Here is a 27,022-nt window from a genome sequence, read left to right as displayed (position 1 = left end):
ACCACGTGGCTCTCAGCCTATGTGTAACATTCTGTGCCCATTTTTAGCGCAATTAAGGACTGAACCTTTATTGAGTGCCCCCGTGTACTGGGCACTGACTGGACAGGGCAGAATGAAGTGAGATGAGATAATGTTTTGAAAGTGCTTAGCCTAGTGCCTGGCACATAAAAAATCAATCATAGCTATGATTCTTTTGTGTATTTTTCATTTAATCCTTGCGGCAATCTTATAAGACACTCCTTGTTTTACAAATGAGAAACTGAGGCTCACACAGGTTAGTTGTACCTTGTCTGGTGTCACATGATTGCTGGGTGATACAGCAGTGGGGTGGACTTGAGCCCTGATTCTGCTGAGCCCAGTGTGGTTCTTTCTGCTGCACTCCACTGCCTGCCTTGGAGGAAGGAAGGGCAAAGGTTGTCAAAACCCCACCTCGCACTGCTGGCCTGCCAGCCTTTTCATCACCTCTGCTACCACAAAGTATTAGTGTGAATAAGTGTCACTTGAATAATACTGTAATCTTATCAGCATGCTGAAAGATATAAACGGAAACAGCCCTTTTCTCCTGCCTTCTCAGCTGACAAGCCAACCAAAGCCAAGGTTAATTTGTTGTTGAGAATTTCTCTGCCCTCTACCACAAATCTTTTATCTGGCACGTTTGTTCATCTTTCCTCTAATATGCGGTTCACACTTGCAGAGGAAGAAGGTGGGCCCAGAAATGAAACTCTGGGAGGGTGTTTTTGTCCAGCACAGAGTTCCCAAGCCAGGGAACCCCCCACTGCACCTGACCAGCCCTTCCTCTGTTGTGGGCTGGTGCTAGACATAGTAGAAACTTTCTGTTCTCCTGAAGCAACTTGAGTTGCCTCTGCTGGACATTTGTAGTATCTCTTTCCCACCTTCTTCGTTGACTCGGCTGCTGGGAGGGGAATGACAGGAAGCTCGTGGGTCTTCTGTTGGGTGGGTATGTTTGTGGGAAATCCTGCCATTTCAAGCCATGTGACTGGAATTAGATAGGATGAAGGAGGCTTGCCCTTTGGAGTGTGAGAGTCTCAAGGAGCCTGCTCTCACTGTTACGACGGCAACTGGGCATAACCAGGGCCATAATGAGTGTCTCTTGGCTCAGCCCACAAAATTATGCCTAACCATGTTTAATAAATGTTTTTTTGGTAATGAGAATGCATAATAATTATAGGGTCTGTTCACCTTTCTTTTTTACTTCCCTGCCACTGTGAAGATACAATAATCCCTCTTAAAGAATATAAATCTCATTTTAAAATTGAACAAAGAACTGTATACATGGCATTTAAATTAAATACGGTCTTTCCATCACCCTTCTCTTGAAGTCCATAAATTTTTTTTAGCTTTTTACGTAAGTGAAGGAGATTAATCATTGCTCAGTTACAGTTTAGCACGTGTTTAATAGAAACATTTACCAAGTTTACTTAGCATGACCTGTTCTTACACTTTAGACTGAAAACCATGCTGTGATTTTCAGAGGCTTCACACATGCTACATATATGGTCTTATACAACCTCCCTCTGCCCCTGCCCATATATAGTGAATTGTTAAACTCTAGTTCTGAAGGGGTTAGAATTTACCGTATAGGTTTCTTAGCGCAGAAGCCAGGAACTGATTTGGGCTTAGCTAAACCAGAAGTGCCATGTGCCCTTAAATTTAATAAGGCTAAAATGGTCAATTCGCTTCGAGGCTCTACCAGTAAGGGAAATGCAATTATATAAATGGCTATTTTCTGTCCTAAATAAAGAAAATAGTCTTAAGAGTCAGAATTAATACTAGGATGTGAACTCGAAGTGTTACATTTTATACTTTCAAATAATTGAGGTAGCTGTTTCAGTCTGTGGATCTTTGCAAATACTCCTTTCTTTATATTTTTGAACTGTCATTTCCTATTTTGCAGGGAACTTAAAATCATGTTATTAATCATAACCAAGGGGGTGGCAGAGAATAAGCTTTATAAAGAATAATACGAAGTGTTAGCTACTTACTGGCAACAGTTAGCTGCAAAGATAGGCTGTACAGTATTAAGGTACTACTTACCATAAAGAATTTTGTTGGATGACTCTCTATTAACAGTGGACTTAGAAGTAGTTTTGCCATGGGAATGGCCCAGTGTTCTGTGTGGGGAAGGCATGATTTATGATCTAATGTTGTTTGAAAACTTCCCTTTCATCTCCACTCTCACCTACTTGCTATTTGGCTATATACCTATTGTCAGAACTCTTCTCTTTTTCCTGTATTACGGTTGAAGGAATAATTGTTTGTGTGTTTAAAAACTTAGTTTAGTTTATTTTTTAAAGAGTAATCATGTTCATTGTAGGTATCTTAGAAAATAAAAATGAGCAACAGAAGAAAATAGCAGACAACTGTAATCCTATCACCTAGTGTATGTGGGGCTTTTTGGGGGAGGAGTTTCCCTATGTTTTCCAGACTAGTCCTGAACTCCTGGCCTCAAATGATCCTTCTGCCTTGGCCTCCCAAAGAGCTGAGATTACAGGCATGAGTCACTACCTGGAGATGTGGGGCTTTTTCATCTTTTTCCTGTGTATGTAGGTGTGTGTATGGGAGGGTTGGAGGTTAATAGATACCTCTTTAAAAAAATTATAGAAATGGCATCCTGTACATACTATTTTATTGCCTGGTCTTTTCAGGCTGGAACCCTGCTTTTCCAGAAGCTGACCTTCCTTCCAGGCATGGACAGTACGACTCTTCTGCCAGGGTCCCTGGGGCAGTCTTAACATTGATCTTCCCATTGTTGAAGCAATTTCCCTTTTTGTCTTCCTGCTGAAGAGCAGATATGTACTCACGTGAAGATACAGTAGTCTCTTCCTTTAAAGCTATTATATATGAAGTGGGATTTGGCCACAGAAAGAAAATCTGTGTTAGATCTTAGTCTAAGTATTTTATATACAAAATACTCAAAATAAGATTTTTTTTTTCCGTTTATGACTTAAAGGACCATATTATAATGACTCTACAGTCTTTTATTTCTTCTCCCAGTGATCTCATTTCCAGATTATTGCTTACAGAAAATTTTCATCCTTAGAACTGATTCCTTTTTAGTCCCTTCCTTTTGTAACCTTCCTGAGGATTCTGCTTGCTCAGCTCTCCTGTTTACGCAAGACTATATATCTGTAGCTACATAAGTGACACTAACTCTTTGCTTTCGAATTTGTGAGTTTGAATTTTTCTTTTAAAAAAAACCAAATAGCAGATGGGAGGATTTCCTTTTTTGTCTTTTCGAAATTAATTTGAATTTAGCACTAAAATCCTATTTTTTTAGAATAATTCAAAGATGAAATTTAAATAATCTTAAATTTTAATCTTAAAAATTAATCTTAAACTTTAATTTAAGTGATTTTATCTACCCCCCCTTTCCATTTGTCTTTTAGGTAAAGAAGTTAAAAGCGTTTAGTGGCGACGTGTCCAAGCTGTCTCTGGCAGATTCCTTTCTGTACAGCTTAATTCAGGTGCCAAAGTAAGGATACAGCCGCTGGTCATTAGTCTTCGCACAGTAAGATTTTAAACTAATGACATCAAATTCTACAGTTTTCCTTTTTTATTTTCAGCTATTCACTTCGGATTGAAGCCATGGTGCTAAAGAAGGAATTTCTACCTTTTTGTTCTTCTCTATATACAGATATCACAGTTTTAAGAACTGCTATAAAAGGTGAGTCAACATGTGATCCTTCACAGAATTTGTTTTTATTAATTTTGATAACATTTTTTTTAAAAAGCCAAATGAAATTGGACATGGAGGGCCGGGCACGGTGGCTCAAGCCTGTAATCCCAGCACTTTGGGAGGCCGAGACGGGCGGATCACGAGGTCAGGAGATCGAGACCATCCTGGCTAATACGGTGAAACCCTGCCTCTACTTAAAAAAATACAAAAAACTAGCCGGGCGATGAGGCAGGCTCCTGTAGTCCCAGCTACTCGGGAGGCTGAGGCAGGAGAATGGCATAAACCCAGGAGGCGGAGCTTGCAGTGAGCTGCGATCCGGCCACTGCTCTCCAGCGTGGGTGGCAGAGCAGCAGAGCAAGACTCCGTCTCAAAAAAAAAAAAAAAAAAAAAAAAAACGGAAATTGGACATGGAAAGTCCTGAATTTCTGATATACCCTTAAAAGGGAAATGAGATGTTTCTAGGGATACACTTAAGGTTTATTTCCATTGACATTTTTCCCCTGTAATGAATGTTAATTTGCATATTACCCTCCCACGGAAGGGAGTTGCTTTCATCTCAGGCTTCAGAGTCAATCTTGCTGGTTATCGCTTGCTCTTGTTCCTCTCCTCAATGAGCTTTCTCTTTGTATGTTGGTATCTGGTGTGGGCTATGCACGTACACAAAGCCCAGGCCCCTGGCCCAGCTGCCTCTCTCCTCCCTGTCATGGCCTCCGTTGGTGGCTGGGACCCAGCCTTTCCAGAAGCAGACCTCCTTTCCTGGGGTCAACCGTGTGACTCTTCTGCCAGGGTTCCTGATGTTTCTGTTCTGTGGTGTCATCTCCCACTCCTCCATACTCCAACTTCTGCTGAGCTATTTAAATTTGAGAGGAGCAGATAGGCCATTTTCATTTATTTGACAACTCTTTAAATTCTTGCCTGCCCATCTTGGACAGCCTCTTCTCAGAGCTGCCCTGCCATCTCCTTCCGTAGGGGTAGGAGCTTTGGTTTCTGGCATCTTGGCACTGAGAATCCCGGCGGAGTTGCAGCTGGTTTCTTCTCAGCTCCCGGCTATATTCTCTGGCCCTTCCTGACACTCACACTTTTCAGCATGCGTCAGTGGCAGCCTGATTTCCTTTTGGTCATTTTCTGTATTTCTAGTTATTGTTGTAGAATTGTTTATTCCTATTTGGTTTTCCTGTTTACTTGCTCTGACCTGTTTTGAGATAAAATTTTTCTCTTTGGTCCATCATATTTTCTTCATTTTAGAGAGGAGACTAAGAAGGAAAAGATTTTAAAATTTCAAGGTAGAGGCCTTTAACATTTTTTTCCATACTAACACTATTGCAGCAACTTTGGAAGGTTTGTTCTGGAAGAATATGTTTTTATATTGAGCAATGCAAACTTGTGGGCATGGGAGAAACATTTCTTATCTGGTCACCCTTCAGAAACTGGCCTTCTTAGATAACACAACATGGGCAGTGATCCAACTGTAATTTTTTGAAAGTATTATCAGACTTAATGGAGAATATTAATTTAAAATGTCAGTGACGTTTTATTATTTATTGATAGTGTAATTTTAATAATCAAGTTTTCTTTTACCCTTCTAAATGTATTAAAATTTTAATTTTGTTTCTTTGCATGGGTGTAAAAGGATTTGGTGTTAATAAAGAACGAGTTTGCCAATATATTTCAAAGATAAGTTTCTTTCTAAAGCTTTCAGCCAATCCAAATGAAATGTGTGGCTTTGAATAAAATGAAAGATTCCCTGGATGCCTGGGCCCTCGCAGTTTGTGCTTTGCAAGTTATTTACATGTTATCCCAACTTGTTTATTTTTTTATCTCTTCATAACTCATTGACTAAGCAAAACGTTGCTTGCTGTTTTCATATTCCATAAATACAGTCTCAAAGAGACTGCATACTCAAAGAGTAGTGGATATACAAGGAAAAATTAAATAACTGCTGAGAGGGAAGTTAACTCCTATATCACGGGATACTGCTTTGCATTTGGCTTTTGCATTTCTCACTAATTGAAAATTTTTATTATTGAACTATTTTGTGCTATTTAACTATCATACCTATTTGATTTCCAAGTAAACACTATGACATGGATTGCCGGTAACAAATGATGTGTTAGGTATCCCATAGAATGTATTGCTTTGTTTGTTCAGTTTTATATACAGTTTAAGGTCACAGCTTGCTTCAGACACACTTGAACTTGGACGTGGTAGCTCTCTTTTGTGCATTTGAAGCTGAAGGCTTCTCTAAGATGCTGTGTTGTGTTCTTTTTGATAGAACTGATGTCATGTGAAGAGCTACATTCTATATTACACTTGGTGCTCCAGGCTGGGAATATCATGAATGAAGTAAGTAAAATCCAAAACGATTGTAAAGTTATGTTTTCAAGCTTATTTGTCTATCTAAAGGTGTTGGTCTGTGTGTGTGTGTGTATATATATATGTGTATATAAAATATATATATATATAATTTTTTCTTTTTGATTTGTCTTCTTTAGGGAGGGTATGCCGGCAATGCAGTAGGATTTAAACTGTCTTCTTTGCTCAAATTGGCAGACACAAAAGCAAACAAACCTGGGATGAATCTCCTGCACTTTGTTGCACAGGTATGTGGAAATGATTAGGACTTAGAGAACGCATATGAATACCCCTTGGAGGCAGTGAAATTTTTCCCAGGCATAAGATGGTGTCAAGCAGGGTTAGGAAAGGACATGGCAAGTTCCAAGACAGTTCTGTTTGCAGAAGCACCATTAGCAGATTCCTGAGTTGTACTGCACCCAGGGCTATAGGACTGAAGGCAAGTGGGAGAGTGAAGCAGAGAGGCTGGTGAAGCCAGCTATGAAGGATTTAAGTGTCAAAGGTGGGGAATTTGGATTTCATGCTTTAGCAGTGGGGAACCAACAGGAGTTTGTGCACAGTGTAATAGCTTGACTGGAGCTCTTTTGTTTTTGTTTTTAGGCAAATAAGGCACTATGGAGGCTGGGTTAGAGTAGAGAAAGAACTAGAAATAGGAATATACCTCTGCAGAAGTTGGCTGTAATTGCTTGGTGAGCGTTGAGGGAGAGTACTGGTCATAGGGACAGAGAATAGAGAGGATGGAGGATTGAAATATTTCTGATATGGAATTGACTAGATTTGTGACCAGTTATGTGTAGAAAGATCACTTCTGTCTTTCTCTGTGAACCATGCATTTGAGCGCCATGCTGCTAGCACAGGGTTTGGGATCTGACTCTCTCCATTGCTTTTTTTTTTTTTTTTTTTTTTTTTGACTGGGTCTCTATAACACCAAAAGAGTGAGGTACAAAGTGGAAAATCAAGGACAGTTATCTCTGTTTTGAAATGATCTCAACTAATCGAACGGATTTTCTTTTCCTCCATTGAATCACTCAGTTGTTTTGACATCAGTGCCATAGTCGTAGCTTTAACCTGGGGAGGAAGCCATGGTGCTGTCTTGTTTTGAATGTGAGCTTCAGAACAGGACAAGACTGGGAGATTTTGACTGTTTTTTGCTAGCTGTACTTCCTCAGGCAAGTTACTTAAACCTGAAGACCCTCAATTTCTTCATCTAATGGTGAGAGTAGTGGTAACTTACCCCAAAACTAGGTAATTGAGAGTGCTGAAGGAGCTGACTCCATAAAGTGCTTATCTCAATGTTTGGCCTATGGTGAGCTCTCCATAAATAACCATACACACTATTATTACTATATTCTTCAGAAGAAAAAGGGCCATGTTTAACTTGGGACTTGATTGAAAGGTTAATTTTCAGGCATCAAAAGAAGAAAATGTGTTCCTTGCCCAGCATGGGTTATGGATAGTATTCGGGCAAAGCTCTCTTGAATACAAGTGTCCAGGCCCTCTGGGTGATTTGGTCTCTGTCCATGTGGGGAGGCCTCCTGGGTCAGTCATTGCTTGCTTCCTACCTGCCTTCCTCTCACCTTCTGAACAGGTGAAGAATCCAAACACTGCCATGGCTCCTGTACCTTCCGATTAAACTCTGTTTGCAAACTGGTTTAACAGCTGAAGGTATCTCGTTCATTGAAAGGCATGCTCACAGGTCTGGGTGGTATTTAAGCAGGATATGTTGGATTCTTTCAGAAACAAGGGGCCCTGCTAAGCTGCAGCCAAATGCTCATTATTTTGTGTCAAGATCAGTTGCTTTGGCAAGTTGAATGTATCTTGAGAGTAGGAGAGTTCTAGTGAATCTTACTAAGAGTATCAGAGTTCATGTCTCAGTGAAATGCTTTGAATGTGTCAAGTTTAAAAACAGCAGCAGTGATTTTAAGATTCCTTTAAGCCCTAAGAAAATTATTTCCTTCCAGCTTTATCAATATAGTGAGAGAAAATTCTGCTTTTGTTCCAGGAAGCCCAAAAGAAAGATACCATTCTTCTAAACTTTTCAGAAAAACTGGATCACGTTCAGAAGACTGCTAGGTGAGCAAGTGAATTGTGAGAATTCAAGATTCTTTACCTTTTTATGAAAACTGATAGTTAAAACTTTTAGATTCCAGTTTGAATTCTAAAAGGTTTTGTTTCATTGAACTTTCAGACTGTCCTTCATTTGCTTAACACAGATGTGTGTGCACCTTTGGAATTTGGGGGTTTTGAAAAATCTTTATTTGTAAACTAAAGAAACTGTTTCAGTCTATTCTAATGAATATCATCAGTATTAAAAATATGGATTAAGAATTTCAAATCCCTCCACACCCAAGAGACAGAGCTTAAACAACACCGCCTATTTCCTTGGGAGTTGGTATATATCAATCAAACTTTCATGGCCACATTTCACTGTTTCCTTGTAGAATCTAACATGGTACATTTATTTTCCTTTGCATTAAAAGAGTTTGGAACCGTACCAAGAGCTGTGAAACGATTTTACTTTAAATTAGTCACTCACAGAGAAAGGCACATACAGAGAAAGTATTTGCCAAACATAAGGCTCTAATTACATCACTCTAATTTGCTTCTGATCCTAATATAGATATGTAACTTAATGTGGCTAGACTCTGTGTGTATATACTATTCTGACTTTTGTTTATGTGTTTTTAAATTTATATTATATCCACGCATCCCACGGTAAATGTTCAATAACCAGCTGTTGGAGAAAAAAGTCCTGATTTGTAGCATTTGCTGATTTCTGTGTTGTAAATACTGTCACCATGGCTGATGTCAAGCTGCTGACATATGTTACTGAATACAAATTCAGAAGAGACACCCACAGTTGGTTCTCATCAGCGGGTTCAGCCACTGCTTCATGTGTCAACCCAATTCCTAGCATATACTTATTATTTGAGTGAGTGTATCCAGCTATGACATCTCTGGACCATATGCATATAAATAAATGAACCATAGTTCACAGCCCTGCCACTGGCCTGTACCTCAAAGTTACTGATTCTATGACCATCTAACCACAGATTACATATCTTTCCCAAAATGGGATTATCAGTTCAAAGGTGTAAACAGTTCAGAATTCATGTTTATAGATCTCTAGATTATTCTCCAAAAAGAGCGGACATCTTATAAGGTAGGAACTTTTCTGGTTTTGAATTACCGGAAGAAATTTATGTGGGAACATTTTTACTCTGATTAGTATAGAAATGTTCCTAAGAGATATATAGATAGAAATTAGCATTATATTTTTGAAATGGCATTTCTGGTCAGAGCTGGATTGGAGCTAGATATTGTCTTAGAAAAATCCTATTCAGCAAGCTTGTTTATTTGAAAGGGAAGGTGAAATACACTTGTGAAGTACAAACAGGTCTCAGATATGTGCCGGTGACCAGTGAAGGTGGAAAACTTCGTTGCACAAAGAAAAATTTGAATTGCCAGTGGAAGCATGAATGCGTCCTAATTTATGAATTTCACATGCGTTTTAGGTTTCGCCTACTCAATTTTCTGGGTAACAGAACCATCATTCACTTCTGCCTATCTTTTGTTTTTTTGAGACAGAGCCTCGCTGTGTTACCCAGCCTGGAGTGCAGTGTTGCAATCTTGGCTCACTGCAATCTCCGCCTCCCAGGTTCAAGTGATTCTCCTGCCACAGCCTCCCAAGTAGCTGGGACTGCAGGCACCTGCCACCATGCCCAGCTAATTTTTTTGTGTTTTTAGTAGAGACGAGGTTTCGCCATGTTGGCCAGGCTAGTCTTGAACTCCTGACCTTAGGTGATCTGCTCCCCTCACCCTCCCAAAGTGCTGGGATTACAGGCCTGAGCTACCGTGCCAGGCCCACATTCTGCCTATCTTGATTTGATGTATATAACAAAAGCATTGCAATCAATCCAACCATTAATTTGCAGAATTAGTGCTGGCTATGGTGGCTCATGCCTGTGATCCCAGCATTTTGGGAGGCCAAGGCAGGAAGATTGCTTGAGACTGGTAGTTTGAGACCAGGCTGGGCAACATAGTAAGACCCTGTCTCTACAAAAAATTTAAAAATTAGCTGGGTGTGGTGGTGCACACCTGTGATCCCAATTACTTGAAGGACTATGGTGAGAGAATCACCTGAGCCCAGAGGTCTCACTGGGCACACTGCAGCCATGATCTTGCCACTGCACTTCAGCTTGGGCAACAGAGTGAGGATGTCTCTTTAAAAAATAATAATAATAATAATAAAAATCAGCTGGGCCTGGTGGCTCACACCTGTAATCCTAGCACTTTGGGAGGCCGAGGCGGGCAGATCACTTGAGCTCAGGTGTTTTAGAACAGCCTGGCCAACATGGTGAAACCCCATCTCTACTAAAAATACAAAAATTAAGCTGGGCATGATGGCACACACCTATAATCCCAGCTACTCTGGAGGCTGAGGCATGAGAACTGCTTGAACCCAGGAGGCAGAGGTTGCAGTAAGCCAAAATCCGGCCACTGCAATCCAGCCTGAGTGACAAAGGAAGACTGTCTCAAAAAAAAAAAAAAAAAAAAAAAAAGTTGCACATTTGTTAGCTATGTTTTAGTTCTCTGTAAAATATAGAAAGCTTGCTGTGGCCACCTGTGGTGAACAACATGGAATCTGCTGTTCTCTCACTGTTACCTTTGGTGTTAGAATTATCAACATATATTGCCTTGCTTCTTGTGGGTTAGAATTTCATATTTGTGTTTAGTGGCCCATGGAAAGCATATGAATCCCAGAATCCTGCTGGCATTTAGTTTGTAATGCTTATTGCATAAAGGTGTTCAGAGCTAGTTCATGAAAAGGTATACAGGTCCCATGGTTTTGATGATCTCACCATCAAGAGCACAGTTACAGCCTGTTCTCTTTCAACCAGTATATGTCTATAGAAACAAATCACCTCTTAAAGCAGGAGGAAACGCAAAAAATCTACATACAGGGGTAGGTATTTAGATCATCATAATATCATAGATCATAAATATCATCACAGTAGCTCTCCCCTTCTGTTTCCAAGGTTGAACAACAGTTAGTCTTATTTCATATACCTACATGACACATGGCTTCCTTGTTCCAACTGCCCACTCTCCCCTTTCTTCTTTTAGATTATCCCTGGAGAACACAGAGGCAGAACTGCACTTGTTGTTTGTCAGGACAAAATCACTAAAAGAAAACATCCAGCGGGATGGTGAACTTTGTCAGCAGATGGAAGATTTTCTTCAGGTTTGTAGGTGACTCAAGTCAGTCCCTCTAATCTCATCTCCCAGCAGCACCCCGGGGCTGGTTAAATTTGCATGGGTGTATTTGTGGAAGCAGCAGTTCCCATTCATATTTTTTTCTCCAAGTTAGTAAAAGGAACTTGGTATTTCCATGCCCATTCTTTGCAGAGAATGTTAAATATGATCTAAGCCTGATACATATATTTTTTGGTTTTTTGTTTGTTTGACTGTTTTGTCTGTTTGTTTGTTTGTTTGTTTGGAGATGGAGTCTTGTTCTGTCGCCCAGGCTGGAGTATAATGGTGCGATCTTGGCTCACTGCAACCTCCGCTTCCCTGGTTCAAGCAATTCTTCTGCCTCAGGCTCCCGAGTAGCTGGGACTACAGTCGTGCACCACCACACCTGGCTAATTTTTGTATTTTTTCAGTAGAGACGGGGTTTCACCATGTTGGCCAAGCTGCTCTCAAACTCCTGACCTCAGGTGATCCGCCCTCACTGGGACTCCCAAAGTGCTGGGATTACAGGCGTGAGCCACCGCACCCAGCCTGAGCCTGATGTATTTGTTTAGGGACAGTGCTTCTGCGAGGCTCCTATTGCTCACTGCCCAGTTTGCACGATTGCAGTTTACTGTGGTGAACTGGTGTCAGCCATGGAGTTGCACTTGGGCTATACCTAGCAACTCAGGTTTTGTTTCTAAACCAATTAAACTTTTGGATAACAGAACGAAGTTCCACAGAAATCGAGACGCCTTAGAACTTGGGCTGTCATTTCTTCACTTGTTTACGTTGAAGAAACAAGCTGCGTTTTGGCATGTTTTATAATGAGAGCAGCAGAACACATGAGCACTGTGCCCATCAACACCAGGAGTATACAGGGCCCACAGGGTGTGTCAGGAGCTGCTCCAAATAACATCAACAAAAAACAGCAGAGTGGACATGTTTGTGACAGCTCACTGTGACTCACTAATCACATAGTCTGACATACTTCTTTTATCTTCCTTATTAAAAAAAAAAAAAGGCACCATCTCATGCTTTTAGTCTTCAGTGAAAGGCTGTGTGATCTGAAATGTTGTTAGTGTTTTGAGACCTGTGAGGTGGAATCGTGTGGCAGGACTGCCTGGGCACTGGAGGGGAACAGTATGCTCCTGAGGCTGTGCCAGCTGAAGGCTTCACTTCTTAATTCAGCTCCTTCAAAATATTATGACCTTCGGCAGATGCTTGATTTTGTTTGGCTCTGCTGTGAGTTTATTTTTATTATTAAACATGCTCTGTATTTTCCTTTGAGTAAAACCAAATTAATTTTCTTGTTACAAACACCACCACCACCACCACAAAAATACTGAACAGTAAACAAATGCATTAAACAAATCCAGAAATTCAAGAATAAGGACCATCGTACATCAAGATTAAAATTCTGGATGTTTCATTCCTCCAAGTTCTCATATTAACTATGACCATCTCATAGTCAATATTCATACAGAGAAGCTTAGAATGAAGAACAGCTCTGACTTAGCCTTACCTCTGGACTGCTTTTCATAGTCAGTCTTGTTTTAACTCTTTACACTTCTTTCTGGCAGTCATTTTTTTCTTTTTTTCTTTTTTTGAGACAGAGTCTCGCCCTGTCACCCAGGCTGGGTGCAGTGGTGTGATCTCAGCTCACTGCAAGCTCCGCCTCCCTGGTTAAAGTGATTCTCCTCCCTCAGCCTCCTGAGTAGCTGGGACTACAGGCGCGTGTCACCACACCAGGCTAATTTTTTGTATTTTTAGTAGTGATGGGGTTTCACCGTGTTAGCCAGGATGGTCTTGATGTCCTGACCTCGTGATCTGCCTGCCTTCCAAAGTGCTGGGATTATAGGCATAAGCCACCACGCCCAGCCAGTCTCTCATTTCTATCTCTATAAGTAAAACATTTCATACAGTTATGTACTCTTCTTTCTTAAATTCAACTTCCTTTTGAATAGGTGAGATAAAATTCTTCAAGGTAGGTCAGGGCCAGGCCACACAGGTCTCTGAACACCAGTCTGAATGCTGGACTAAACTCTATGCCGTTAAGAGGTGGGGAGCTCTTCAAGGATTCAAGCAGAAAAATAACAAGAACACATTTTTGCAGATCTGTTTCAGCATTTTCACCCTTGGGGTAAGAAACACTGAGTAAACTTGTTTGAAACTTTGGTTTGTAGCAGGCAAGTTAGAGATGTAAGGTTGAATTGGACACTACAGCTGCTAACCTGTTGTCATTCTTGCTTTGCCAGTGTAGCTTTGAACTTTTCCATTTCTGGCCCTAATCATGTAGAACTCCTGGCCGGTAACTTCAAGTGTGGTCACTGTGCAGATCCACATTCAGAATGTTTCATTTTCTCAAGTCCAAAGGGTGACTTCAGTGTGTTTAAGTTTTTCCTTCCTGGTATTCTGTCAATCCCCACAGGATCTAGAGATGAAACATATGAGGTGGAGCTGAGCTCCCATGTAGATTCTTGTCAAGAGGCCTATTTTTCTGTAGTTGAGCTGTTCTTGGCTGGAATCCATCTTTCCCCCTGTGGAAGAATGACAGGCAAAGATTTATCCTTTCATTAATACCATTCCTCCATAAAGAAAGATACAGCACGAATGCACACACTGCCTTGGGCTACTGACTCAGATGGTTACTTTCTCTGGTATTTGGTTTCCTACATAGTTTTGGTTTCCTACTACCTCTTGAGTGTGTTTGGTTTAAGAGAAGGGCTTTTAAGGGGGAAAGTGGGTTGGAGTGGGTAGGAGGTGGCATCTTCACAGAATTTCCCTGTAGGTTCCGTAGCTCTCCACGCAGGTTCAAACAGCAGTTCCACCCCTCCAAAGTGGGCAACTTTAGCTTTACCATTTCCCAGCCCATCCCTGCTTCACTTAAAAAATGTTTTCAAATATAACCTTTTTTAAAAACATGATACATGTGAGTTCATAGAGTAACATACTTCATACATTCCTTCTTCATCTAACCATTATTTCCCGGTAAACAAGGAAGCAACATAGGCTAGGTGCAGTGGCTTACCCCTGTAATCCCAGCACTTAGGGAGGCTGAGGCAGTAGGATGGCTTGAGGCCTTCCTGGGAAACATAGGGAAACCCTGTCTCTACAAAATATTTAAATATTAGCTGGGTTGGTGGTATGTAGCTATAGTCCCAGCTACTCAGGAGGCCGAGGTGGGAGGATTGCTTGAGCCCAGGAGGTCGAGGCTGCAGTGAGCCATGATCACACCATTGTACTCCAGTCTGGGTAGTGGAGTGAGACCCTGTCTCAACATAAGACTTCAGTGTGATTCCAAATGTTCATTCTGCGTGGGCTGTGGCTGCTATGGAGTCCTTTTTCTCTGCACCATACTGCTTCCTCATGCAGCTCCCCATGTTGTCACTGAACTGCCATCGGGGAAGTGTGTGTGACCCTTGGACATGGCAGATTCCATGCTGAAGGCCTTGGAACTCATTGGAGGAAAACAAGCTTGCTTCCCATCACTGTGTTGAGGCAGTACCAGATTGCATAGGGACCTCAGAGACTTATTTGTCCTAGAAGAATTCGGAGAAAATGAAGAAGCAAAGAGGGTGAATTTGTAAAGGATAATAATGCCTAGCCCTCGGGACCCCTCAGAATCTCCTGGGGTGGTGCTTTCAGAAAATATTAGTGTTGGATCCACCCTAAACTGGTGAAATTGAACGTGAGGGATGCAGGCATGGCCTGTTGCCAAGCTTCCCAGCTGACTTGGATCAGCACCCCCAGTTAGGCACGAGGGCTTTGGTCCTGTGGGGGTGACCCTGACCCTCACAGAGCTCAGTTGGGATTAAGTTTAGACACCCTCTCAGTGGGGCAAAATTGATAATGCATCAGTACAGCGAGTAGTTTCAGAGACCCTAAAGTAAACTCTTGACCCATGTAAGACTCAATTTTAAGAGGAGGAGGAAGAGATGAAAAATGGATCTTCCTTGGTGAAACCAACACTATACCCGTGTAATTTTTTTCAGTGACATTAAAAGTGAACATTTTGTTAGTGACGTTCTGCAGGTTAAAGCTGTTCAATCTATCTTGTTGCTTAGTCTAGGTCTCACACAGGAGTTCACCTTGCTTTCGCTGAAGTTTGGTCTAAGTTGAATTATTTTCCTTTTGGCTCTGATTGCATTGGCCTTGCAATAAACCTTCCTTTTCCAAGATCCCAGAGCATGTCTTCTCTGGGCACCCGATGCAGTGCCTGGTGCCGCATCAGCTGACCACGTTTACCTCATTGTATGTTTGTTTGTTTTTCTGCAGTTTGCCGTAGAAAAGCTGAGGGAACTGGAATGCTGGAAACAAGAGCTCCAGAATGAGGCCCACACCCTTATAGATTTTTTCTGTGAAGACAAAAAAACCATGAAACTGGATGAATGCTTTCAGATATTTAGAGATTTCTGTACCCGATTCAACAAAGCAGTTAAGGTATGGCTGGCGGCATCTGTGTCTCGGGGTTGCTTGGATTTTTATTTTCCTTCTCGACCTAGTCCTCTGCTCACCACAGAAAGGCACTTTGCATCTCTACAGTTTCAGGAACATCTGACCTAGGTGGCATTGCCAGGCTCTCGGCTGGGATTGCTGGAAAGTGGCTCTGCCATCCCAGCCCCAAGGGCTTGCATAGCATCGGGGGCGGCATCTGACTGCCTCTGCTGCTTTGGTGCACAGGCTGCCTGACACTCACATTAATGCCTTGAGAGCATTTTGTTAGCAAAATTCCTCCATGATGGCAGTCATACCATTTAAAAGTCTCTTGATGATCCTGAGTGTCTTCCTTACCCACTCCCAGAAGAGAATGTCCCCTTTCAGGGAGACTTCTGTTGTGGTGGGATGATGGGACGGCCCTCCCTTTCCCCTCTTCCAAGCTCCACTGCCATCACTGTGGGACTGGCACCAGGCAACCATGTTGTCCTCCCCAGAGCAGTCTTCCAGATTCCCAAATAACCACACAGCCTGCTGCCATACTGAGCAAAACAGCTACATTTCTTGCCCTTCAACCACCAATTCCAGTCATCTCTGGGTTTTATGTAGAAGCCAGAAAACTCTCTGGGTTGCTTGGCTTTCAAGTAAAACTTTAATCCGTCAATTGAAAGCACACCGGCCACTCACATCCCTTCATTTCGGGTGGTGATGAGGAAGCAAAGCTTGTGAGTCATCTCTCCCCTCCAGTTGGAATGCAACTTTGTCCACAGCTGAATTTCTTTGAGGGATTGGTCAGATTTCTTTCAAGCCCAGAATTGCTTTGTGTTCTCAACCCCTCCTTTCTCTATCCAGTTAAGAGAAGGAGGCTCAGCCTGTGGCCACGTTTGTGCTCCTCTGGCCAAGAAGTGAGCTCAGCTGTGGGAGGTAGTGGTGGGTGTCAAGGCCAAGTTGGCTCTTAATGAGGCCCTCACTCCCAGGAATTCCATAGGCCTGTGAAGCCACCTGTGTGATGTTCTCAGCCCCACTGTCCTAAGAGCCAGACACCGGCCCTACCACCACCACAGGCAACCTTGAAAGAAGACCCGAGAGACTTGGGGATGAGATGGGAGGCTGAGGCTAGAGCTGCAGGAGGAGCCAAGAGTCCCCAGCTAGAGCCCCACAGAAACAGAAACTTGGAAGGGAAAGGCCATCGTTGGAGGAAATTGATTGTCAAGTAAAACTGCTAACGATAACACATTTGGGCTGTGAGATCCACATATTTCCATGACACAAATCTATTTAAAGTGCACGGCCAGGTGGTACAGTGTGCTTTGGTATGTGAGCTTGCTCTGGTGCAGTTTCGATGGGAAGGGCTGGGTACTCTGGAGCAGGGTGAAGGGTTGAAGGATTCGTAAAGCACACCTGCACCTCTTCCTCTTCTCTGATTGTGGGAACAGGCTAGGACGTGAGAGACAGAGCCATGTGCTGCAGGCTGCAGCTGGCAGAGCCACCATGCCATGTGTGGTGTTGCTTTACCAAAGAGCAGTCAGGGAACAGAGCTGAACAGAGCATCTCTTAATGTCATGGCTATACATTAAAACGTCCAAATCATTGTTAAGTAGAATGTGCTACACATGAATGTATGTAGGACAGATCCATGCTGCACAGAAGTACAATTTGAGGCTCACTCTTTAAACACCTACAGGATTTTTCTCTCAGCTATTGCCTAAATAGCCCTTTCCTGGAAGTCCTCTCTGTCTTACACTGCTCAGAAACAGAGTTGGTTTTCCTGGGAGTTGAGGTCGTGTGCATATGTGGAATGGCAGCCTCCACTGGGCAGTGCCTTGGCTGGAAAGCTGGAAGTTGGACCCAAGGACCGGATAAAAACTGTAGACAAATTGTTGGGCCAGGTCTATGGCATTCACCCTCTCTGGTCAGATCCCTGGTAGCTTTGCAGAGCCTCACCCTCCCTCCACACACACACACACACACGTGCACGCACACACACACACACGTGCACGCACACACACACAGCCTCTTTCTCAGTGTAAGACGTGACCCAGAGCTCCCCTCCATGCCTGTATCTTTCTTTGGCTCTTAGGGTAGGTGGCTCTGGAACTGCACATTGGTCCCACATGTCTCATGCATCTTCGGGCTTCTCTCCATCCCTCAGGACAACCACGACCGGGAGGCGCAGGAGCTGAGGCAGCTGCAGAGGCTGAAGGAGCAGGAGCAGAGGCAGCGCTCCTGGGCAACTGGGGAGCTGGGGGCATTTGGCCGGAGCAGCAGTGAGAATGATGTGGAGCTGCTGACCAAGAAGGGTGCAGAGGGTCTTCTCCCTTTCCTGCACCCCAGGCCCATCAGCCCCGCCAGCCCCTCCTACCGGCCCCCAAACACCCGTCGCTCCCGCCTCTCCCTGGGTCCCTCTGCTGACCAGGAGCTGCTGACCTTCTTGGAGAGCTCCACCCGCAGCCCTGAGGAGCCCAACAAGTTCCATAGCCTGCCCCGGAGCAGCCCCAGGCAGGCCAGGCCCCCAGTAGCCTGCCTGGAACCTGAAGAAGTGAGGCACCGGGACTCCAGCTTTGCACACAAACCTCAGGCCTCGGGGGGCCAGGAGGAGGCCCCCAACCCCCGCTCAGCACGAGGGCACCAGCATCCAACTGCCCAGGCTGAGGACCCTGCCTCTGCCTTTCGCAGAGCTCGGCACCAGGGCATCAGTGTCCTCCGAAAGAGGTACAGTGAGCCCGTGAGCCTGGGCTTAGCACAGTCCCCTCCTCTCTCGCCATTGGCTCTGGGGATTAAGGAGCATGAACTGGTGACAGGGCTGGCCCAGTTCAACCTCCAGGGTTCCCAGGGCATGGAGGAGACCTCCCAGCTGACTTTGAGTGACTTCAGTCCGATGGAGCCAGGGTCTGTGGGGCATGGGGTCCCGCAGTCCCTCAGTGCCAACAGCAGCAGCCTGACACCCCTGGGCAGAGATGCCCTGGGGAGTCTCAGCCCAGCCCTGGAGGACGGCAAGGCTGCCCGCGATGAGCCTGGAAGTGCGGCTTTGGGATCTGTGGGTAGCAGCGACCCTGAGAACAAAGATCCTAGGCCTCTGTTCTGCATCTCGGACACCGACTGCTCACTGACCCTGGACTGCTCAGAGGGAACCGACTCCAGACCCAGAGGCGGGGACCCGGAGGAAGGCGGGGAAGGGGATGGCTCCATGTCCTCTGGGGTTGGAGAAATGGGGGACAGCCAAGTCTCCTCCAACCCTACATCCAGCCCCCCTGGGGAGGCTCCTGCCGCCCTCTCTGTGGATAGTGAGCCCAGCTGCAAGGGTGGCCTGCCCAGGGACAAACCCACCAAAAGGAAGGATGTTGTAGCACCAAAGAGAGGCTCCCTCAAAGAGGCATCTCCCGGGGCCTCCAAGCCCGGGAGTGCCCGGCGGAGCCAGGGGGCAATGGCCAAGCCCGTGCGGACCCTGACCACCTCGGAGAGCGAGAGCATGCGCAAGGTCATGCCCATCCCCAAGTCTAGCAGAGACGCCGGCTGGAGGCGACCAGAGCTGTCATCCCGGGGGCCCTCCCAGAATCCCCCCAGCAGCACAGATACTGTGGGGTCACGCCAGAACTCCGTGCGGAGGGCCTCGGACACGTCGCCCAGGAGGACCTCCACAGGCACCGAGGAGCAGAGGCTGCTGCGGGGGAGCAGCGGCTCCAGCAGCAGCCGTCCGGGGAGGGACGTCCCCCTGCAGCCCAGGGGTTCTTTCAAGAAGCCCAGTGCCAAACCACTCAGGAACCTCCCCAGACAGAAGCCTGAGGAAAATAAGACCTGTCGCGCCCACTCCGAGGGCCCCGAGAGTCCCAACGAGCCCAAGACCCCGCCGGTGCCCAGCATCCCCCATGAACTACCCCGTGTCCCGAGCTTTGCCCGAAACACGGTGGCCTCCTCCTCTCGAAGCATGAGAACAGATCATCCTTCCGCGGCCAAAGCACCTGGCATCACTCGGACAGTGTCACAGCGGCAGCTGAGGGGGAAAGGGGACCCCGAGGATACCACTCCCAAGGACAGCGGCACATTGAGGCGAGCCAGCAGTGCCCGGGTCCCCAAGAAGCGCCCAGAGTCTGCGGAGGGTCCCAGTGCCAACACAGAGGCCCCTCTGCAGTCCAGAGGGGCTGGGGAAAGGGCCTCCCTCCGTCGGAAGGACTCCAGTCGGACCGCGCTGGGAAGAATCCTCAATCCGTTATGGAAGTGATGGGTGCCTGTCCTCTCCTGCCTCCTGGGATTCAGACGGTGAAGACTGACTTCTGGGATGAGGATGGGGAAAGAGGCAGCATGTCTTTGTTACAGATAAAGCGGCCACTGGTGCCACTGCTAGTGACACTGTCGGGATGGCACAGTCCAGGAGGCCTGTGGACTGCAGCCTGCTGTGCTGAACCCTGCTGCAGTCCAGCATCCAGATGGACAAAGGTTCACTACTGTGAGGGCCACACCTCCCCCATGCACCCCACCCTCCCCCAAACCCCGGATCCCGAGAAAGACTTAATAGGAGTGTAAGGTGACATTCTTATGAAACAAGTCAAAAAAGTTTTTTTTCTGGCCAGTTTTTATATATCAAAGACTTTCTTTTAATATAAAATTAGCTAGGTGCAGTGGCTCATGCCTGCAATCCAGAACTTTGGGAGGCCAAAGTGGGCGGATCGTTTGAGCCTCGGAGTTCGAGACCAGCCTAGGCAACATGGAGAAACGCCGTCTCTATCAGAAACACAAAATTAAGCCGAGTGTGGTGGCACATGCCTGTGGCCCCAGCCACTCTGAACGCTGAGATGGGAAGATCGCTTGAACCAAGGACCCCACCACTGCATGCCAGCCTGGGTGACAGAGTGAGACCCTGTCTAAAACAAAACAAAAATGAAATGTTTTAGTTTTGGTTCCTTTTGCAGAGTGAAATGCTTCCCAGGAAAAAGTACATACATACATATATGTATATATATGTATGTTTTTTGTTTTTGTTTTTGCGACAGGGTCTTGCTCTGTCTCCCAGACTGGAGTGCAGTGGCACAATCGTAGCCCACTGCAGCCTTGACCTCCCAGACCCAGGTGATCCTCCCACCTCAGCCTCCCTAGGAGCTGGGACTACAGATACCAGCACACCTGCCTGGCTAATTGTTTGTTTTGTTTTGTTTTGTTTTTAATTTATCTTTTGTAGAGATGTAATCTCACTATGTTGCTCAGGCTAATCTCGAACTCTTGGGCTCAATTGATCCTCCCACCTCAGCCTCCCAAAGTGCTGGGATTACAGGTATGAGCCACCATACTTGGCCAGTATATCCTCAATATGAAGATATTTTTATCTTCCTGTGTTCTCTGGCCTCAGAGTTTCACCTGCCCACACACTGTCCTTTGCTGGCAACTGGACTTCCCCATAAGCCTTGGGTATCCTGTGATGGGCTGTGTCTCCCTGAAGATTGTCTGGCTTGCCTACTTCTCCGTGCATGACTCTGGGTATGAGTCTGTCTAGGAACAGGAGGGAAAGTTGGACTCAGACGGAAATCAGATGCTTCCATGTATTCAGGGCGCACATTGTGAGCAGTGGGGTATGAGCCTCGGGAGCCTCATGGCTGCAGGGCAGGCTTCCCTGCAGATGGGTGGCAGCCCCTGGTAGAATGCTGGATTTCTCTGGAATCTAGAAGTGCCATATTTTAGTGGAAAGGCATCAGGGCTGTTTGACAGTGTGCGTCTTTCCAGTCCCATGTTCCTCCATTCATGTGTCTGTTATAAAACTGAGTGAAGGCTGCTATGACCTGTGTTCACTCTGGTTACAGGGAGGTGCAAACCATTCTGTCTCCCAGCCTTTCTTCTCTTTGTGTGCTCCCAGCACTTCCTTCTTTTCTAACATGGCCTGGAGAGAGTCCCTCTCTCTCCTTGTCTCCGTCTTTTAATAATAGTTTTTAACATTGACCTCCCTTCCTTGGTACAGTGGTTTTTAAATCCTGAGAAGAACCAAATCAAGTTTTTTAAAGCAGACCAAAAGCATGAAATTGCTTTCAGAAGAATGTATATCATCAGGAAAAGTTTGGGGGCAGGGAGGGGGGAATCATGCTTTTTTCGAAAGAGTTCAAAACATGGACTTTTTCTACCCAATGCCCATTTCACGACTCCTCTGAGACTAATTGGGAAATGGGAAAATTATTGGAACTTTTTTTTTAAGAAACTTTTTTATGTTTTTTGTTTTTTTTTTAATTTTAGGTCACTTATTAGTGAAACCTCGTTTTACACCTGACATTGGTAGGTAGATGGATTTAGGCAAATATGATGCGTTTGTGGGGAATCCATATGGTTGATGTTAGAGCCTCCATTCTGCAGACTGTTGCCTTTCATCTAAGTTAATTGGAAATGCTGAGCTTCCATAACTCAGCTGAGTTTTAAAGGCAAATATTATGGCTGAAGTAGTAAAGCACCTGACCACAAAACCTCTTGTAAAAATGGCCTGAGTAGGTATTTCCAGGGCTCCACAAAGATGCTTATGGGAATCCTGAGCTGCTTTTCACCATTTCAAGAAGCCTAAGAAGTTATATATTTAATCAGGTAGACAAAACAGTTCAAAGTATAAGGTCCATGGTGGTGGGAAATGAATGTGATTCTAAGTTTGTGGATTTGTGGATAGCAGAGGGGTCGGGACCACTTGGAGGAACCCTGGGTACCGAGCTCCCAGGCCCTTTCTCTATCATGGATGCTGAGTGACTTTGGCAAGTCACCACCTCTTCCCAAGCCTGTTTCCCATATCACAGATGTGGGGCCATGGCCTTGATGATGGTCTCCACGGGTCCTTCTGACTCTGAGTCCAAGTCAGGTCAATCACCAAGGACCCATCTCTACCCTGGATCAGCTCCTCAGAACAAACCCCCAGCATCTCTAAAGCAAAAGCCTCACCCCAAGGGCTGCTCAGAAGAAAGCACCTTCAGCATGAGTTGTTGCTGAAAGATCTAATAAGCTGTGTTTCCTGGCAAGTGGTGCTTTACTTAGCCCTGTGGACAACTTCTGTATGCATCTGTGTGAGCAGATGATCATTCTATTACCTTTTATTGGTAGTAAGCTTGGAAAAATAATTTAAGAAAACAAATGGAGAAATGTAAATAAGTTTCAATGTAAATTTGTTTAAGATAAACTGAATGTATTTAATGGTCCATTTATATGTTCTTTTATGTAACATGTAGTTTAATAAAGTTCCTGTTTATGAGAGTCATGTTTCATCTCAGCTTCTTCCATGGATGTGTCTGTGTGATCTTGCTGGGAGAGTATTCAATTTCCTGCCCAGAGAGAAGCAGAGATCCAGGAGGCAGGGAGGGTTGGGATGCAGCTGACTTGCCCTCCAAAGGCTCGAGAGCCTAAATGAGGCTGTTGGCTGTGTGTCTTCTTGCTAGCACAGAACCTGCTCATAATTGAGGGCTTAGGGAGTGGGCCTTGCCCCAGGCCGCGGGGATGCAACCTCGCCTCTGACAGCAGGCTGGAGTGCGCAGCTCACGTTATTCCATGCTGAGCTAAGTTTTATGTCATCTCCGTGGGCCCGGCAAGTCTAGATGGTGTCCTGGGTGTCCTCCTGCATTTTGGTTCAGGACACCATTAGGAAATCACAGCTCACCTCATGGCTGACTCAGGAATGAGCAGAGAGGAGGGAGAGATGGTTTTATATGACCAGCATTGTGCATATGTGAAAAGGAGTGGGGATTATGTCATGTTTCAGTCCTTGCTACTTTCCTGCCTTATCTGAAGTGGGCTAAAGGGACATCCCTGGGTCAGAATCAGCAGATGACAGTAAATGATGTTCTTGTTGGGAGTTGCCGCTTGCTCCCTGAACATTTAGAAGCTGGTCTTGTCTGTGTTGTAAGCAGTTTGGGACACCAGACTCCTCCGAAAACCTTCGATCCTGCTGTTGAAGGGATTACTGACATGTACCGCCCCCACCCCCCCACCAAGAAAGCTTTTTATTTTTCTAATGGGTCTCAAGTAATCTTCCGTTTCTCCTTCCCTTTTATTTTATGGCTTTCATAAAGAACCTGTGGTTTCATCCTCCTAAAGAAATTCATTAAATTCAAGGGAACACCACCTCCTAATTGTTCATTCAAGACTGCATATTTGTGTGTTAGGGTGAGGGACCCCAGAAGACTGGTAGAACTATTAATTCACCTTCGGGGGTGTGTACATTTGTGAATTTCTGCCTCTAAGGGTGCAGTATCCTTCCCCTACCTCCCCACATATGGCAATGATGACATTTTGCAACTTTACGGAATTTTCCATTGAAACTTAAACTTAATTCATCATTATATTTTTGCTGCATGCTCCAACACTGTCAGAAAAAATAGAGAATTTTTTTGGTGCTTGTCCCCAAACACATATAAGCATCAAATATATAAACCAAATTTGAATAAAGGACGTTGCATCTGATCACTCATTAAGTGCTGCTTAAAATCATTTGGGCTGTGAGCACAAACAAACTGGGGCACCGGGGTCTCTGCAAAACCACCCTACTCAGCCTCTGTGGGGAAAGCATGCATAGCTCAGGCCGAATTTGTGGCAGGGTTGAAAACATAACCCAGAGCACCCGCTCCTCGGGGCTTTTCATCCACTAATATCTCCTGGTTTGGATGTCCCACAGTTCACTGGATCTCCTAAGTGAAGACAAGAGTAATGTTGTAGCTGAAGAAAACGGCTTTTCTGTCTGCTGGGCCAGAGCTCTGCAGTGGGGCTTTTGGCTTCCTGATTGATAGGACAGTTGGACTGGCTGCAAGCAGCATTCGTAGTTGGTCATTCACAGACCCTTTACCAAGGGCCCACCAGGAGCCTGACATCCCTGACTACCAGCCATGGAGGGAGGCACCTGGGCGTTTCAGGGAGGATGCCTATTCCAGGTCCTCACTGATGGAGTCGTGCCAGGCTCCCGGAGTCAGGTCCTGGGCTTTTCCCTGCGCCTCAGAAACACACTAAAGGGCTGAGTCGTGCAGGCAGTCCCCAGCTCACAAGCAGAGGATGTTCCCCAAGTTTGCTTGCAATGAGATTTGAGGATTTCAGAATGCACTTTCCCAGAGCAACCAAGTCATGCATTATGGGTATGTTTTCAGGATAGCACATTAGAAAGATATTTAACCTGTCCCCTGTGATCTGAATGTTGTTCCCCCTCAAATTCCGGTGTTGAAACCCTAACCCCAAGGAGGTAGGATTAGGAGGTGGGGCTTTTGGGGAGTGATTAGGTCATGAGCCTGGAGCCCTCACGAATGGGATTAATGCCCTGATAAAGAAGGCCCAAGGACGTGCAAGCATCCTTTCCACCATGTGAGGACACAGCAAGAAGTGACCATCCATGAACGGGTTCTCACTAAACATTGGGTTTGTCAGTGCTCTGATCTTAAACTTCCCAGACTCCAGAACTGTGAAAAATACATTTCTGTTGTTTGTAAGACCTTAGGTCTATGGTATTCTGTTATAGCAGCCCAGGCAGCCTGAGACACCAGGTGTGGGTAGATTGTGGCACTGGAATTTCTACAGAAGAAAAGCTCACTTACAGCAGTGTTCCTGAGGGAAAAGGCCAGGAGCACCAGGAATGTTTCTCTTCTACCTCCTGCCGTCAAGTGGAGGTGAAGGCACTGCAGCTTCAGGGCGCTGGTGGCCGGAGGAGCGATGTCCACCCTCCACTGCTGGAGAAGGAAAGACCCCTCTGCTCCTGAGGCAGGACTGAATGCAGAAGCAGACACAGGGGTTCCATCTCCCAGGTCAGCTCCAGGAAACATGGGTCATTTCTCTAACTGTAATTGCCTTTTGGCTGTTCTTCCTAATAGAGAGCACACTGGGCCAACAGAAGGGTGCACACCCTCAGCTTTCATTTTCTGGGAGGGAGGCTGGATTCAGCCCTAGCCTGCTAGACAACTAATGAGAAGATGGCAGAGGCTGTGTGGATTACATACAGCTATGTGTGGCCAGGGCCAGGGCCATGGACCCATGAGCCAAGGCCAGCTGGTAGCTGGGGAAGTGAGCCACCTTGGTGAGAGCTGGGATGATCACTGCAGGTGGTGAGCTTCCCTCAGTGCCCCTGACTCGACAGTGTTGGAGGATCCAGCGGCACCCACAGCATGGAGTGCTCCTGTGCACAGCCCAATTACTTGAGGGTGGTGATTCCTAGTCCCATCCCAGACTTACAAGCCAGAATCTTTCTGATAGGCCCCCAGATTTGCACTTAAGAAATTTTCCAATGATTCATTTTCCCTCCTGCTGTTGAGACCCACTGGGCTGGAGAGAGGCAAGAAGGCAGACTGGTAAGAATGCCGGGATTCCCATGCAGGCTCATGAGCTGTTCTCCATGCTGGGCCCTCTTAGAGCCACTGTCCAGGCAATGTAGTTGTGTTTTGCTCTGATCAAGCAAGACAGAGGCATTTACTCGGAGCTCAGCATCCAATTAAGAGGAGAGCTGCTGCCTCAAAGGAGCCTGAGGATCTTAAAACGTAAGGACTTCCAGTCATACTCACGGCCACTGAGAGTCTGGAGCTCTCAGTCACACAACCGTAGAGCTTCCATAACAATGGCTCCTGGCGGAGCATTGGAAGTGACACTTCGCTAGCATCTTGCCATAGCTGCCATAGTGTATGTGAAGCATTTTACTAATAAGTGCTGAACAAGGCCACACCCATGTCTGAGTACCCACAGTAAAAATTTGTCAACAAAACTATTCTTTGGAACCCTGTTCCCTGGACCTCTTGGGTCTTGGAGCTTTCCACAGCCTTCACGAGGATCACTTCAACTTGGGCCTTGGGAGCCCCATCTAGCAGCTGCGGTTCCTTCCCTCTTGCTCTGTGCTGGGGCCAGGCAGGCCGGCATCTGCACTGACCTCACTGGTCAGGAAGGGGGTGGGGTGCAGCTCTCCAGGGTGCTGACTCAGAATGCAGGCAGAAGAAGGGACGCGGGAAGACAGCCTCCCACCCTGTTTTAGGGTGTGGAAACCTTCCCTGGAAGGAGGACCGAGCCTGGTTCTTTCCAAAGTGGCCAGCATAGAATAATTGACCATTTCCCGTCTCCCATGCTGTCAATGGCTGCTCATCAGTCTGAGAAGTTTGTTGGAAGAATCTGGACAGTCTTGCTACATTCAGGATGATCTTGCCAGTCTAGGCAAGTGCTGAAGAAGGGTTTGAGCTATATTTGAATGAAAACAATGGTTCAGCCAGGCTCAGTGGCACATGCCTGTAATCACAGCTACTTGGAGCCCAGGAGTTTAAGACCAGCCTGGGAAACCTAGTGAGACCCCATGTAAAACAAAAGAAAAAAAAGAAAATGATGATTCAGCTTTGGAAGCTG

The 27,022-nt window shown here is 45.5% G+C and overlaps 1 protein-coding gene across 5 annotated transcripts in view; it reads left to right on the top strand.

Annotated features, from left to right (window-relative positions):
- Positions 1-22,924, top strand: part of FHDC1 (FH2 domain containing 1) — an 89,220-nt gene extending 66,296 nt beyond the window's left edge. For all 5 annotated transcript variants that reach the window (XM_017871110.1, XM_017871109.1, XM_017871108.1 and 2 more), the window contains exons 5-12: positions 3,408-3,493; positions 3,585-3,685; positions 5,970-6,040; positions 6,190-6,297; positions 8,052-8,122; positions 11,177-11,294; positions 15,560-15,724; positions 17,871-22,924. In XM_017871110.1, coding sequence (XP_017726599.1) covers positions 3,408-3,493; positions 3,585-3,685; positions 5,970-6,040; positions 6,190-6,297; positions 8,052-8,122; positions 11,177-11,294; positions 15,560-15,724; positions 17,871-19,937 — 2,787 coding nt within the window. In that variant the 3' untranslated portion in view covers positions 19,938-22,924. The remainder of the gene's footprint in view (positions 1-3,407; positions 3,494-3,584; positions 3,686-5,969; positions 6,041-6,189; positions 6,298-8,051; positions 8,123-11,176; positions 11,295-15,559; positions 15,725-17,870) is intronic.
- The last annotated feature ends 4,098 nt before the right edge of the window (positions 22,925-27,022 follow it).

The sequence above is a fragment of the Rhinopithecus bieti genome, unplaced genomic scaffold, assembly GCF_001698545.2.
Source record: "Rhinopithecus bieti isolate Rb0 unplaced genomic scaffold, ASM169854v2 scaffold_3878, whole genome shotgun sequence".
NCBI classification, from domain to species: domain Eukaryota; kingdom Metazoa; phylum Chordata; class Mammalia; order Primates; family Cercopithecidae; genus Rhinopithecus; species Rhinopithecus bieti.
This window is presented reverse-complemented; position numbering and strand designations above follow the sequence as displayed.